This window comes from Triturus cristatus, chromosome 6 (genome assembly GCF_964204655.1).
Source record: "Triturus cristatus chromosome 6, aTriCri1.1, whole genome shotgun sequence".
In the NCBI taxonomy this organism is placed as follows: Eukaryota; Metazoa; Chordata; class Amphibia; order Caudata; family Salamandridae; genus Triturus; species Triturus cristatus.
Genome location: NC_140589.1, coordinates 1,929,979,516 through 1,929,993,582, shown reverse-complemented (window position 1 = coordinate 1,929,993,582; position 14,067 = coordinate 1,929,979,516). Strand labels below are relative to the sequence as shown.

General features: G+C 51.0%; 1 protein-coding gene across 1 annotated transcript in view; it reads right to left on the bottom strand.

Annotated features, from left to right (window-relative positions):
* The window catches only part of LOC146822513 (NACHT, LRR and PYD domains-containing protein 12-like), a 221,502-nt gene that overhangs the window by 188,907 nt on the left and 18,528 nt on the right, over positions 1–14,067 (bottom strand). Inside the window, exon 2 of the mRNA XM_085613631.1 lies at positions 10,604–10,917. Coding sequence (XP_085469757.1) covers positions 10,604–10,880 — 277 coding nt within the window. The 5' untranslated portion in view covers positions 10,881–10,917. The remainder of the gene's footprint in view (positions 1–10,603; positions 10,918–14,067) is intronic.

The window sequence follows — 14,067 nt, the reverse complement described above, 5'->3', positions numbered from 1 at the left end:
ATGTTCCTCGCCCTGCAACGGCTGGCGCACAGCATCTTTGTTTGCTGCTGAATACAAGGTCGGTAGGCTGCCATGCCCTGCATATCTACGATCTCCTTGTTAGGGAAAATCCCCTTTGCCTGCTACTTACCGAAACCTGGTTGGGAGAGGCTTCCAATCCGGATGTCTTCTCAGCCATTCCTCCGGCGTACAATATCTTCCGGCAGGATAGAGTGAAGGGTAGAGGCGGGGGAGTGGCGGTAGTGGTGAAAAAGAGCGTTTCCTGCTCAGTTCTTCCTCTTAATTCCATCGGGAGCGCTGAGTCGCTCGCCTTCACGCTCAGACTGTCCCCGGGCCAGGCCCTGAAGGGGTTGTTGGTCTACAGGCCACCAGGCCCTTTGGGTTCCTTCCTGGAAGATCTGCAGACAGCTGTCTCTGAGTTGGTGCTGACCTCACAGCACTGCGTCATGGCTGGTGATTTCAACCTCCACCTTGACGTAGCGGATGACTCGGATGCGGTCAAACTGTTGGATATTACATCTCCACTGGGATTGTTACCGTTCGTGTCGGGGCCAACCCATGAGAAGGGGCATACCCTGGATCAGGTGTTTTCATCTGTCCCTCTTACGGAGGTTGACACCCTGCCGGTGCTCTGGTCCGATCACAGGCTGATCAGATTTTCGGTGCTGGAGAGTGCGCGGCCGGATAACAGTGCCTCAGTCTTGTCTAGACCGACCTCGAGAGCGCTGCACAGAGTGACACCTGACATGCTGGAACAGGCGCTTCTGGATCACCCATGCCATCTTTCGGGCGATCTGGATAGCGACACTGAGGCTCTGCAGCGGTGGCTCATTGATAGGCTGGACGATCTGGCCCCCAAGGTAGCCCTCCGATCCACGGTGGCACGGCAATCTGCACCATGGTTTACGGAGGCTCTTCGTGTGGCTCGCAGCCAATGTAAGGTGGCCGAGAGGGCCTGGCGACGTTTGTATGATGGGGAGGCTAAACTCGCCTACAAGGCGGTGGTGAAGGCCTACCATCGGGACATTCTGGGAGCTAAGAGGGACTATTTGGCTAGGAGGATCGAGGCATCCGCGAACTCCTGTAAGGAGATCTTCACCATTGTGAAGGAGTTCACGACCCCTAGTTCCCAATCGCCCCCTCTAGTTTCTTCAGATACGTGGGCAGGTGATCTGGCCGTCTTCTTCACTAATAAGATCAAGGCGATTCAGGCCTCCTTTGTGGAAGGACCCGAGGATGGAAGCGGCGTCTCCGGGGCTGGGTGCGGATTTCCGCACACACCGACGGCGGTGCTGTCTGATTTTCCTGCTGTTTCCAGCGATGTGTCCAGGCAGCTGTTGGCCAATTTGAAATCTGGCTCGCCACTTGACCCCTGCCCCGCCAAATTTTTGGCTGGGATGGCGGAGGTGGTGAATCCGCTGGTTAATCCCATCCTCAACGCCTCGCTGAGGGAGGGGAGGGTCCCCAGCTCTTGGAAGAGAGCGATGGTGATCCCCCTCCTAAAGAAACCGGGTCTCGACGTCGAGGTTCTGGCCAACTATAGGCCAATTTCACTTCTTCCGGCCCTCACGAAGATCACGGAAAAACACGTCCACGGTGTCCTGTCGCGCTTTCTGGAAGCTAACAATCTGCTCCATCCATCTCAATCCGGTTTCCGTCCTAATTTTAGTACGGAAACGGCATTGCTAGAGGTCACTGAGATCATCAGGGAGACTCTTGATGTCGGCCGGAGGGCGATGCTGGTCATGTTAGATCTATCGGCGGCCTTCGACACCGTCCCCCACAGGGCGCTCTTAGAGAGGCTTTATGACATCGGCCTTAGGGGGACGGCGCTCAGGTGGTTTACATCCTTCCTTGAAGGCCGCCGCCAGACGGTCTGGGTTTCCCAGAGCTCTGCCGAGATGCCGCCATTGGGAGTTGGGGTTCCACAGGGATCTGTGTTGAGCCCCACGTTGTTTAACATCTTTATGTCCCCTTTGGCGGCCTTGGTGGAAGCATATGGGGCCCAGATCATCTCTTACGCCGACGACACGCAACTCCTCTTCACATGCGGGAAAGACCAGGAGTTTGATGGAGGGAGAATTCGGGACTGTCTTACATTGGTCTTTGACTGGTTCCAACGGAGCAGTCTAAGGGCCAACTCGAGCAAGTCCGAGGTTCTGTTTTTTGGTTGCGGTGTCGATCCGGAGTGGCAGCATTGGTGGCCGTCCGACATGAGCCCTCCTGCACAGTCTTCCTTGGTGGCTAAAAACCTGGGTGTCAAGCTGGACAACCAGCTATCGCTGCGAACACACATTCTGGGTCTGGCTGGCACCTGTTATGGAATTTTGAAAATGCTCCGTAAATTCCTGCCCCTGCTGTCTGAGGAGCACAGGCGTATTACTGTGCAGGCTCTCGTCGGTTCGAGGCTTGATTATGCTAATGCCCTCTTCCTTGGCCTCCCTGATTACCTAGTTCAGCGCCTACAGGTGGTACAGAACTCTGCCGCCCGGGCTATCTTTGGCCTGCGTAGACGAGCCCGAGCTTCCGGGCTGCTTCAGGCGCTACATTGGCTGCCTGTCCGGAAGCGGATCCAGTTTAAATCCCTGACTCTGATGCACAAAGCCCTGTTTGGATCAGGGGCTGGATACCTGCGGCGGAGACTAGCCTTCTATCGACCAGTCCGCGCCTTGCGCTCGGAATCCCTTTACAAAGCGGTGGTCCCTCGGGTGAGGAAGGCCCGCACGGGAGGGCGCTCTTTCAGCTGCAAAGCCCCACAGCTGTGGAACTCGCTTCCTCTTTCGCTGCGCAGCACTGTCAATTTGTTCCAGTTCAGGAAGAGCCTGAAGACCTGGCTTTTTAATCTTTAGGCTGTTCTTATTGCTTCAGTTTCAGTTCTTTTTCTCATTCTTTTGCTGTGTTGTGTTATTTTTATTCTGAGATGCAGGTGGAAAGCGCCGGGACACTCTTTTCGAGTAGCCGTGCGCTATAAAAGAACGCTGTAACATAACATAACATAACATAACAATGCCTCACCCTCATACTCTGGAGATGGTGTCTCACTCTCCTTTTACTCTGGAGACAGAGACTCACTCTTCATGTTCTAGAGATGGTTATTTACTCCCCTCATACTATGGAGATGGTGTCTCACTCCCCTCATACTATAAAGATGAGGCCTCTCTCCCTTCATATGCTGGAGATGGTGTTTCACTCCCCTGATACTCTAGAGATGGTCTCACTTTCCTTATGCTTTGGAGATGGTGTCTCGCTCTCCTCATACTCTGGAGATGGTGTCTCACTCTTCATGTTCTAGAGATGGTTATTTACTCCCCTCATACTATGGAGATGGTGTCTCACTCCCCTCATACTATAAAGATGATGCCTCTCTACCTTCATATGCTGGAGATGGTGTTTCACTCCCCTGATACTCTGGAGATAGAGTCTCACTGTTGTCATACTCTGGCGACAGTCTCACTCTCCTCATACTCTGGAGATGGTATCTCACTCCCCTCAGACTCTGGAAATACTGTCTCACAGCCTTCAGACTCCGGAGATGGTTTTTCACTTTTCTCAAACTCTGGAGACAGAGCGTCACTCTCCATCGCTCTAAAGACGATACCTAGCTCGCCTCATACTTTGGAGCTGGTTTCTCACTCCCCTATTACTCTGGAAACAGAGCCTCACTCTTCTTATACTCTGGAGATGCTGTCTCATCCTTCTCATACTCTGGAAATGGTATCTCAGTTAACTCATACCCTGGAAATTGTGCTTCGCTCAATTCATACTCTGAAAATGCTGTCTCACTCTCTTCATACTCTGATGTCTGGTGTCTAATTCTCCTCATACTCTGGAGCTGGTGTCTCATTCTCCCCCTACTTCGAGGATAGAGCCTCACTCAACTGATACTCTAGAGATGGTCACTCACACCCCTCATGCTGTGGAGATGTCTCACTCTCCTCATACTCCAGAGACGGTGTCTCACTCCCCTCATACTCTGGAGATAGTGTCTCACACTCATACTTTGGGGACAGAGCCTCATGCTCTAACAGCGGTGCCTCACCCTCATAACTTCTCTCGTACTCTGGAGAGAATCTCCCTCCCCTCATACTGTGTAGATGGTGCCTCATTCCTCTCACACTCTGGAGATGTTGTCTCGTTCTCCTCATACTCTGGACACAGAGCCTGACTCTCCTCATACTCTAAAGATGATGCCTCACCCTCATACTCTGGAGATGGTGTCTCACTCTCCTTGTACTCTGGAGACAGAGACTCACTCTCCTCCTACTCTAAAGACAATGCCTCACTCTCTTTATACTCTGTAGTTGGTGTCTCACTCCCTTATACTCTAGAGATGGTCTCACTTTCCTTATGCTTTGGAGATGGTGTCTCACTCTCCTCACACTCTGGAGATGGTATCTCACTCTTCATGTTCTAGAGATGGTTATTTACTCCTCTCATACTATGGAGATGGTGTCTCACTCAACTAATACTCTAGAGATGGTCCCTCATTCTCTTCATTGTCTGGAGATGGTGTCTCACTCTCCTCATACTATAAAGATGATGCCTCGCTCAACTCATACTCTGGAGATGGTGGCTCACTCCTCTCATACAGTGAAATTGGCAGCTCACTCTCCTTATACGCTGGAGATGGTGTCTCACTCCCCTCATACTCTGGAGATGGTGGCTCACTCTCCTTACACTCTGGAGATGGTGTCTCAATCCCTTACACTCTGGAGATGGATACTTACAGTCCTCATACTCTAACAATGGTGTCTAGTGTCTCATTTTCCTCATACTCTGGAGATGGTGGCTTACACTCCTCATAGTATGAAGATACTGCCTCACTCCCCTCATACTCTGGAGATGGTACCTCATTCTCCTCATACTCTGACGATTGTGTCACTCACCTCATAGTCTAGAGATGGTGTCTCACTCCTATCATACTCTGGAGATGATGGTTCACTCTCCTCCTGCTCTGAATGCTGGTGTCACACTCCTCTCATAATCTGGAGATGGTGTCTTACTCTCCTCATATTCTGGAGATGGCGTCTCACTCCCCTCATACTATAAAGATGATGCCTCTCTCCCTTCATATGCTGGAGATGGTGTTTCACTCCCCTGATACTCTGGAGATAGAGTCTCACTATCGTCATACTCTGGCGACAGTCTCACTCTCCTCATACTCTGGAGATGGTATCTCACTCCCCTCAGACTCTGGAAATACTGTCTCGCAGCCTTCAGACTCCGGAGATGGTTTTTCACTTTTCTCAAACTCTGGAGACAGAGCGTCACTCTCCATCGCTCTAAAGACGATACCGCGCTCGCCTCATACTCTGGAGCTGGTTTCTCACTCCCCTATTACTCTGGAAACAGAGCCTCACTCTTCTTATACTCTGGAGATGCTGTCTCATCCTTCTCATACTCTGGAAATGGTATCTCAGTTAACTCATACCCTGGAAATGGTGCCTTGCTCAATTCATACTCTGAAAATGGTGGCTCACTCCCCTCATACTGCAGAGATGCTGTCTCACTCTCTTCATACTCTGATGTCTGGTGTCTAATTCTCCTCATACTCTGGAGCTGGTGTCTCATTCTCCTCCTACTTTGAGGATAGAGCCTCACTCATCTGATACTCTGGAGATGGTCAGTCACGCCCCTCATACTGTGGAGATGTCTCACTCCCCTCATACTCTGAAGATGGTGGCTCACTCTCATACTATGAGGACAGAGCCTTACTCCCCTCATACTCTAACAGCGGTGCCTCACCCTCTTCACTTCTCTCGTACTCTGGAGAGAGCCTCACTCCACTCATACTGTGTAGATGGTGCCTCATTCCCCTCACACTCTGGAGATGGTGTCTCGTTCTCCACATACTCTGGACACAGAGCCTGACTCTCCTCATACTCTAAGGACGATGCCTCACCCTCATACTCTGGAGATGGTGTCTCACTCTCCTTGTACTCTGGAGACAGAGACTCACTCTCCTCCTACTCTAAAGACAATGCCTCACTCTCTTCATACTCTGGAGATGGTGTCTCACTCCCCTATACTCTAGAGATGGTCTCACTTTCCTTATGCTTTGGAGATGGTGTCTCACTCTTCTCATACTCTGGAGATGGTGTCTCACTCTTCTCATACTCTGGAGATGGTGTCTCACTCTTCATATTCTAGAGATGGTTATTTACTCCCCTCATACTATGGAGATGGTATCCCACTCAACTAATACTCTGGAGATGTTCCCTCATTCTCTTCATAGTCTGGAGATGGTGTCTCACTCTCCTCATACTATAAAGATGATGCTTCGCTCAACTCATACTCTGGAGATGGTGGCTCACTCCTCTCATACAGTCAAGGTGGCGGCTCACTCTCCTTATACTCTGGAGATGGTGTTTCACTCCCCTCATACTCTGGAGATGGTGGCTCATTCTCCTTACACTCTGGAGATGATGTCTCAATCCCTTACACTCTGGAGATGGATACTTATAGTCCTAATACTCTAACAATGGTGTCTAGTGTCTCATTCTCCTCCTACTCTGGACACAGAGCCTGACTCTCCTCATACTCTAAGGACGATGCCTCACACTCATACTCTGGAGATGGTGTCTCACTCTCCTTGTACTCTGGAGACAGAGACTCACGCTCCTCCTACTCTAAAGACAATGCCTCACTCTCTTCATACTCTGGAGATGGTATCTCACTCCCCTATACTCTAGAGATGGTCTCACTTTCCTTATGCTTTGGAGATGGTGTCTCACTCTCCTCATACTCTGGAGATGGTATCTCACTCTTCATGTTCTAGAGATGGTTATTTATTCCCCTCATACTATGGAGATGGTGTCTCACTCAACTAATTCTCTGGAGATGGTCCCTCATTCTCTTCATAGTCTGGAGATGGTAACTCACACACCTCATACTCTAGAGATGGTATCTCACTCACCTCATGCTTTGGAGGCATAGCCTCACTCTCCCCATATTGTAAAAGATTATACCACACTCCCCCTCATACTCCTGCTGTGTTTTACGATGCATTACGTGACCGGTTGGCATTTCCTGGTTCTTAATAGCCAGCAACTTCATTTGTTTTTGGTGTACAACTCATCCAAGACTACATTAAAGGGAAATGTCCTCAAATGCTCAGTATTTTCTTTTAAATTCAGTTCATACTTAACCCGTACAGTCTCCTTACTAGTGAGGAGGATAAAGGTCAGCGTACTACGTATCTGCTCCAGGATATGTCAGCTGTGTCTACTTCATATAGGTTCTGGGCAAGTTTGGGTTTGGTTTGACTGTGTTGCAGTTGCGCTTGCCGTGGTTCCACCTCGCACGTGCTTTGAAAAATGTATACCTTCACTTGTGTTGTAGATTTCACAGGTTTAGATGGGAGCCATTTGTAAAGTCTAAATAGTAAGTGACCACTTTAATGGTGTAACACTGATACTGTGATCCCAAGTGTGTGCTGCCACCCAATGCCGAGATGATTGTGATGTAATCTCTTCAGTTGGACCAGACATAGGCTGGTGAGGTTCCCCCAGGAGTGTACAAGACGGGGGATGTTGTGGGCGGGCTTGTTGTCAGCATTGTTTTGGGTCACTTTTATGTGTGGTTTGAGCGCACATCGTTTAAGATTTCATATTGCTACCTTCTTTAGGAGCATCAAAAGACAGAGGCCATTTGAAATGCATCCAACCCCCTCCCCCCATCCATAGCCATGCAACCCCCTTCCGTAGCCATGCCTGCACAGCTCCGGGAACCGTCATACATGGTGTCGACAGTCCCGTGCACCCCCTGCTTTCACACCCCTTTCGCCTTCATATACTACCTGCACAGCCTCGTGTACTTTGCGCAGCACTGCCTGCAAAGCCCAGTGCACCTTCATACACTGCTTGCATAAACCCATGCGTCATAAGACCCTGCCTGCACAGCCCGTAGCGACCTTCATACTCTGTCTGCACAGCGCCTTGCACCATCATACCGTGACTGCACGGCACAGCCATGTGCATTTTCATACTGTCAGAGCCCCTCCCCCCTTCATACTCTGTCTGCACGGCCCCATCCAGCCTCATGCACTGCACAGCCCTGGCTGTAGACCTCCATACACTGTCTGCACTACACCGTGCACCCTCTGTGGCCTCGCCTGCACGCCCCATCCACTTCCATAGTCTGCACAGTCCTTTCCACCTCCACACCCTGTCTGCACAGCCCCGCACGCTTTCTGTAGCCTCTGTCCTTGCACCTCCTTTACAAAGTCTTGTGCTCCTTCCGTTCCCTGCAGCACAACCCTGGCTGTGACTATGTCCCGTCTGCAAGTGCACACCTGACAACCCCCCCACCCCTGTGTCTGCGCCTGCAGTACGGTGCCGTTACTGCCCGTGTGCATCCTTCACATTCTGTGTGCACAGCCCTGGGAGTGTCTCTGCCAGTCCCGTACCTCCAGCACAGTCCGTGCTCCCTCCAAACAAAGCCCCCCTCGGCACCCCCAATACTCTGCGCAGTTCCAGACTTTACCCCCTGTACTGAAACTGCACGCCTTTGTGCACACTCCTTTGGGTGGGGGGAAGGGCACACTGCCTATGCTAGACCTTGTCTGCATTGTCCACAGCTCTGTCCTCACCCTCCTCCTTTCGTTGCTCCAGCCCCTCCGGGCACCCCTCCCCACCATGCACAAATTCAGACAGTAAGTACATCACCCCTTCTTTTCCCTACACAGCCCCTCTCCCTCTGCGCACATGCTTCCCATGCATGGAAACATTCAAACACTATGCCGCCCTTCTCCCTTAAATCAGGAGAGGGAAAATTGGATGTGGATGTTGCATATCATTAGCTCACCATTCTTTTGAATACGTGCCTTCTCGTCTTCTAGATCCGTAGATAAAACAAATCTTGAATTTAAGTGAAACAGCTGCACCCGCTACCTTGATTTCAAACTAAATTAGAATTACAGTTTAGATCAAAGGAGCTTTAAAAATATTGCTACTTAAAAAAAATACGTCATCACTGCTCCTTCGTTCTTTTTCTCTGTCTTAATTCTATTATTAAAGAAGGCACTTTTCTAGGCACATAAAGTTTAGCTATTCAAGGTTTATTGGTTATGAATTTATTTTCATTAAACATTTTTTATAAGCATCATAAAATGGTAGGACAACCTTGCAGGTTCATACCTTTAGTACCGCTTTCCGCCGCAAGCAAATAGTACGCTGTGGTACAGCCTTCGCATAAAACATGGATATTTCTTAAAAAAACGGCCTCACGTTAAAAGATGTCAGCAGAACAAGCAATAGAGCACAGAATGGGCAAGAAAGAGATGGCCAGCAATGCCTGTGAAGCCGCTGATTTACTGGTGAATTACAGTCGCATAACACTGGGCCTGCTTTCTCAAATTTACTTGAAAATGCACCATTTGCCTACTCTTTTTTCAGAATTTTCTAGGGGGGAGAACCCCCCAAACTCTCCGTTGATGGTTCAGGCTCGCTCGCTATAATCGCTCGCTACAGTGTTGTATGACAATTGTTTTACGCCACATCTATTTCGAATGTCATCAGCCGCCATTGATCCTGGAGATGGTGTCTCACCCTCCTCATAACCCAGAGATAGTGTCGCACTCTTCTCATACTCTGGAGACAGAGCCTCACTCTCCTCATACTTTAAAGATGATGACTCATTCCCATTCATACTCTGGAGATTTTGGTTTATTCTCATCATACTCGGGAGATGGTGTCTTGTTCTTCTCATACTCTGGACACGGAGCCTCACTTACCTCACACTCTAAAGACGCCGCACTCTCCTCATAATTGGGAGATGGTGTCTCACTCCCCTCATACTCTGGAGATGGTGTCTCACACACCTTATACTCTGGAGATGGTATCTCACACACCTCATACTCTGGAGATGGTATCTCACTCCCCTCATACTCTGGAGATGGTATCTCACTCACCTCATGCTTTGGAGGCATAGCCTCACTCTCCCCATACTGTAAAAAAAATATACCACACTCCCCTCATACTCCTGGAGATGGTGTCTCACTCTCCTCATACTGTGGGGATGGTGTCTCACTACCCTCATACCCAGAGATGGTGCCTCACTCTCATCATACTCTGGAGATGCTGTTTCACTCTTATGCTCTGGAGATGGTGTCTCACTAAACTCATACTCTGAAGCTGGTGTCTAATTCTCCTCCTACTTTGAGGATAGAGCCTCACTCAACTGATACTCTCGAGATGGTCGCTCACTCCCCTCATACTATGGAGATGTCTCACTCTCCTCAAACTTCAGAGATGGTGTCTCACTCCCCTCATACTGTGGGGATGTCTCTCTCTCCTCATACTCCAGAGACGGTGTCTCGCTCCCCTCATACTCTGGAGATGGTGGTTCACTCTCATACTGTGGAGACAGAGCCTTACTCCCCTCATACTGTAAAGATGTATTTGAGTGGATGTGGTTTAATGGTAAATTACTCCTGAATTTCAAAGCATAAGACCCGCCTACTCATTCATTGGACACTGGCCTCTGCACTTCAGCCCACGGAAACACTTGTGAAAGGAATGGCGTAGGACTGAGGTAGGCACTCACTCACATGTCTGCATTGCTGGCACTCACACACATGTCTGCATTGTTGGCAATCACTCACATGTCTGCGTTGCACGTAAGAGTGACTCTGCGCGGTCTAGACTGCTGACCTGGCCCAGTAAATCCGCCGCCACCTCCAAGGCCTGCGCTTCACCATAGCTGTCAATCAAACGGCGGGCAAGAGACATATATTCAGCCTTCCTCGAGTGCCCTTTGGGGACCTCTGACCTTCCACCTGCAGATAGGCATGTCCCAAGCAGAGAGCACAGGCCATCCAACTCCTCCTGCTCTAGCTCCTGGAAATGGGTGAAGAGGATCTTCTTGACGCTTCCTGCCATCACGTAGGTCAGTCACGTGCTCCAGGGAGTAGCTGTGCTGACAAAATGAAATTAGAAATTGTGTTAGGGTTGCCTCAGTTCCAACTCAAGTTGACAGGGTAGAGCAGTGGTAATGCTGTAGACCGGTGGTTCCCAACCTGTGGTCAGGGGACCCCTAGGGGTCCGCGAAGCCTCATCAGGGGGTCCACAACCACTTAGAAAATGTTATAATATTAACAGATTAATAAAGGGTGTATAAATAAAGAAGCTAAATGTACAATTTAACATTTTAAAATGTACTGTAAATGGGCAAAGAATTTGAAATTGGAGACTAAAACTGTAATTCGTATCCTCAGATTGAATCGTGGGAGCAGCGCAGGTGCATCAGACGGAATACAGTATGGACGATGAGCGGCCTCAAGGGAATCTAGAAAAGCTCCAACCTTTATATTAAAATTATAATTTAGATTTTCTTTTTATTGAAATGTGTTTGCAAATTAAATAAAATGTGTGATAATTTGTGTATTTGTTTGAATTCTTTTTCAGCTTTTTTTGTGTATTGTTTTGCAGCTCAAATCATGGACTGTGCTCAGGCTGGGGCCCTGCGCTAGCAGTCATGATTCAGTGGGGGATCTCCGGATTCCAAAAATGATTCGAGGGGAGTCCCCAGGATCCAGTAATGATTAATTGGGGGTCCACAGAAGTTAAAAGGTTAGGAACCACTGCTGAAGACCCATCGATTCCAAGTGGTCCTGGATACTTGAGCAAGTGGAGCCCCCACTATATGAGCGTCAGCGGGTGCCCGGGACAGATTATGTTGGCTTACAGCCCTTCTTAAATCTCATCTCTGGCTTGCAGGTTACTCCAAGACAGAGGAGAAACCCATACATACTGGAAGAACAAACCTATACATACTGGAAGAACAAACCTATACATACTGGAAGAACAAACCTGTACATACTGGAAGAACAAACCTATACATACTGGAAGAACAAACCTATGCATACTGGAAGAACAAACAAACCTGTACATACTGGAAGAACAAACCTATGCATACTGGAAGAACAAACCTATGCATACTGGAAGAACAAACCTATGCATACTGGAAGAACAAACCTATACATACTGGAAGAACAAACCTATGCATACTGGAAGAACAAACCTATACATACTGGAAGAACAAACCTATGCTGTTGGAAGGCGGACCCCGAGGAGTCGGTGCGACCACCAAGGGGGAGGCCCTCACACTGCACGAAGTAGCCGAGGGCTGCCGAGAAGTCTCCTGAGAGATCCTTCTCCTATCACGTACTAGCACAGTAACACCACCACACAGGACTCAAGGAGGTTGTCTTGTGACAAGCAATTCTTTATCAGCAATAAAAGGGTTACGAGGGCAATATTTACACGAAGGGATCGAGGGATCCACCAAAAGTCTCAGTGTCTCTTGGGAAGGGTCGGGGTAGCGGGACAGTCTTTGGCAGGAATACGGTACGAGGGTACCTGGGGCCCAGTTCTTATCCTCAAGCTGGAGGACCTCCGGATCTCGGAGGGGTCGAGCCGCGACGGCGTCAGCAGGGCTCTGGCGTACAGTTCGTGGAGAGCCGCGATCCAATCAGCAGGGCTCTCAAGATGGTTTCTGCTCAGCTCGAGCCGCGACGTCGTCAGCAGGGCTCCGAGGGAGGCTTCAGCGAGGTTGGGCCGCGACAGCGTCAGCAGGGCTCCGATGTTTCAGGTGGTTCAGAAAGGGTTCACAGGAAGGAGCCGCGACGCAGTCAGCAGGGCTCGTGATGGTTCCGACAAGAGTTCTTCTCCGTAGGGTCAGCCGCGATTCAATCAGCAGGGCTCTCGACTCCGGGATACAACTCCCGAGCTGTGGTGGGGTCGCCCCAGATATAGGTCTGGAGCCCTTTGATGTCCGGACCTATGCGCCCGAGGGGGCGGAGTGGCCGGGTGGAGGTGGCCAGACGCCCAGCAGGAGAGGCGCCAGGCCCATGGGAGTTGCAGGGCGATCACACCTCGAGAGGGGAGGACAGTTGGGGGTCCCATCGATACTGTCCTCCGCCGGGGGCGATGAATGGTTCCTGCGGCACCCCCTGGCTAGTTCGTGGTGCCTCGATGTCGGGGCTTCGCTGGGGTCGAGGCCGGGTTGAGCGGGGGTGCACGGTGTGACGTGGATGCCAACAAGATGGCGGAGCCACGAGGAGTATGCGACCACGTGCAGCTCCGGGTGAAGGGCCTTGGTGCAGTTCAGACGGGTGGCCCGTGAAGGCCGGGGCGGGGAACGGGCACAATCCAGGGGGTTAAGGACCACGCCACGCGGCTGGGTCCAACAGGCGTCCCCCCCAGCCGAAGGCATGGAGAGTCACCCATCTCCTTGGGGATTCTCCTCGTCAAGGCGGAAGAAGCGGGACAGGCCGTCGGCGTTGGCGTGGTCATTGCCGGGCCGGTGTTCGACGTCAAAGTCCATTCCTTGTAGCGAGATGGACCACCGCAGCAGCTTGGGGTTCTCGCCCCGCATTTGCATTAGCCATTGCAAGGGCCGGTGGTCGGTCTGGACCCGGAAGTGGGTGCCAAAGAGGTAGGGCCGGAGCTTCTTGAGGGCCCACACCACAGCGAAGGCCTCACGCTCAATAGTGCTCCAGCGTTGCTCTCGGGGCAGTAGTCGTCGGCTGAGGAAGGCCACTGGTCAGTCGAGCCCCTTTTCGTCGGCTTGGGATAGGACGGCCCCGATCCCATACTCGGAGGCGTCCGTCTGTACCACGAACTCCTTCTGGTAGTCCGGGGCCTGCAGCACCGGAGCCGTACACATGGCTGTTTTTAGGGTGTCGAAGGCTGTTTGGCAGCGGGGTGTCCAGTGTACCTTCTTGGGCTGCTTTTTGGACGTTAACTCTGTGAGGGGGCCAACAATGCTCCCATAGTCCTTGATAAACCGCCGGTAGTATCCGGTGAGGCCCAGGAAGGCCCGGACAGCGGTCTGGGTAGTGGGGGGTTCCCAGGTCTGGATGGCATCTATCTTTGCTTGGAGGGGGGCCACCTGCCCGCTCCCCACTTGATGGCCCAGGTAGGTCACGGATCCGTGGCCGATTTGGCATTTGCTGGCCTTGATTGTGAGCCCGGCCCGCTGAAGGGCGGCCAGGACGGCCTTCAGGTGGAGAAGGTGCTCGGCCCAGTGGTTGCTGTACACGGCAATGTCATCTAAGTAGGCCGC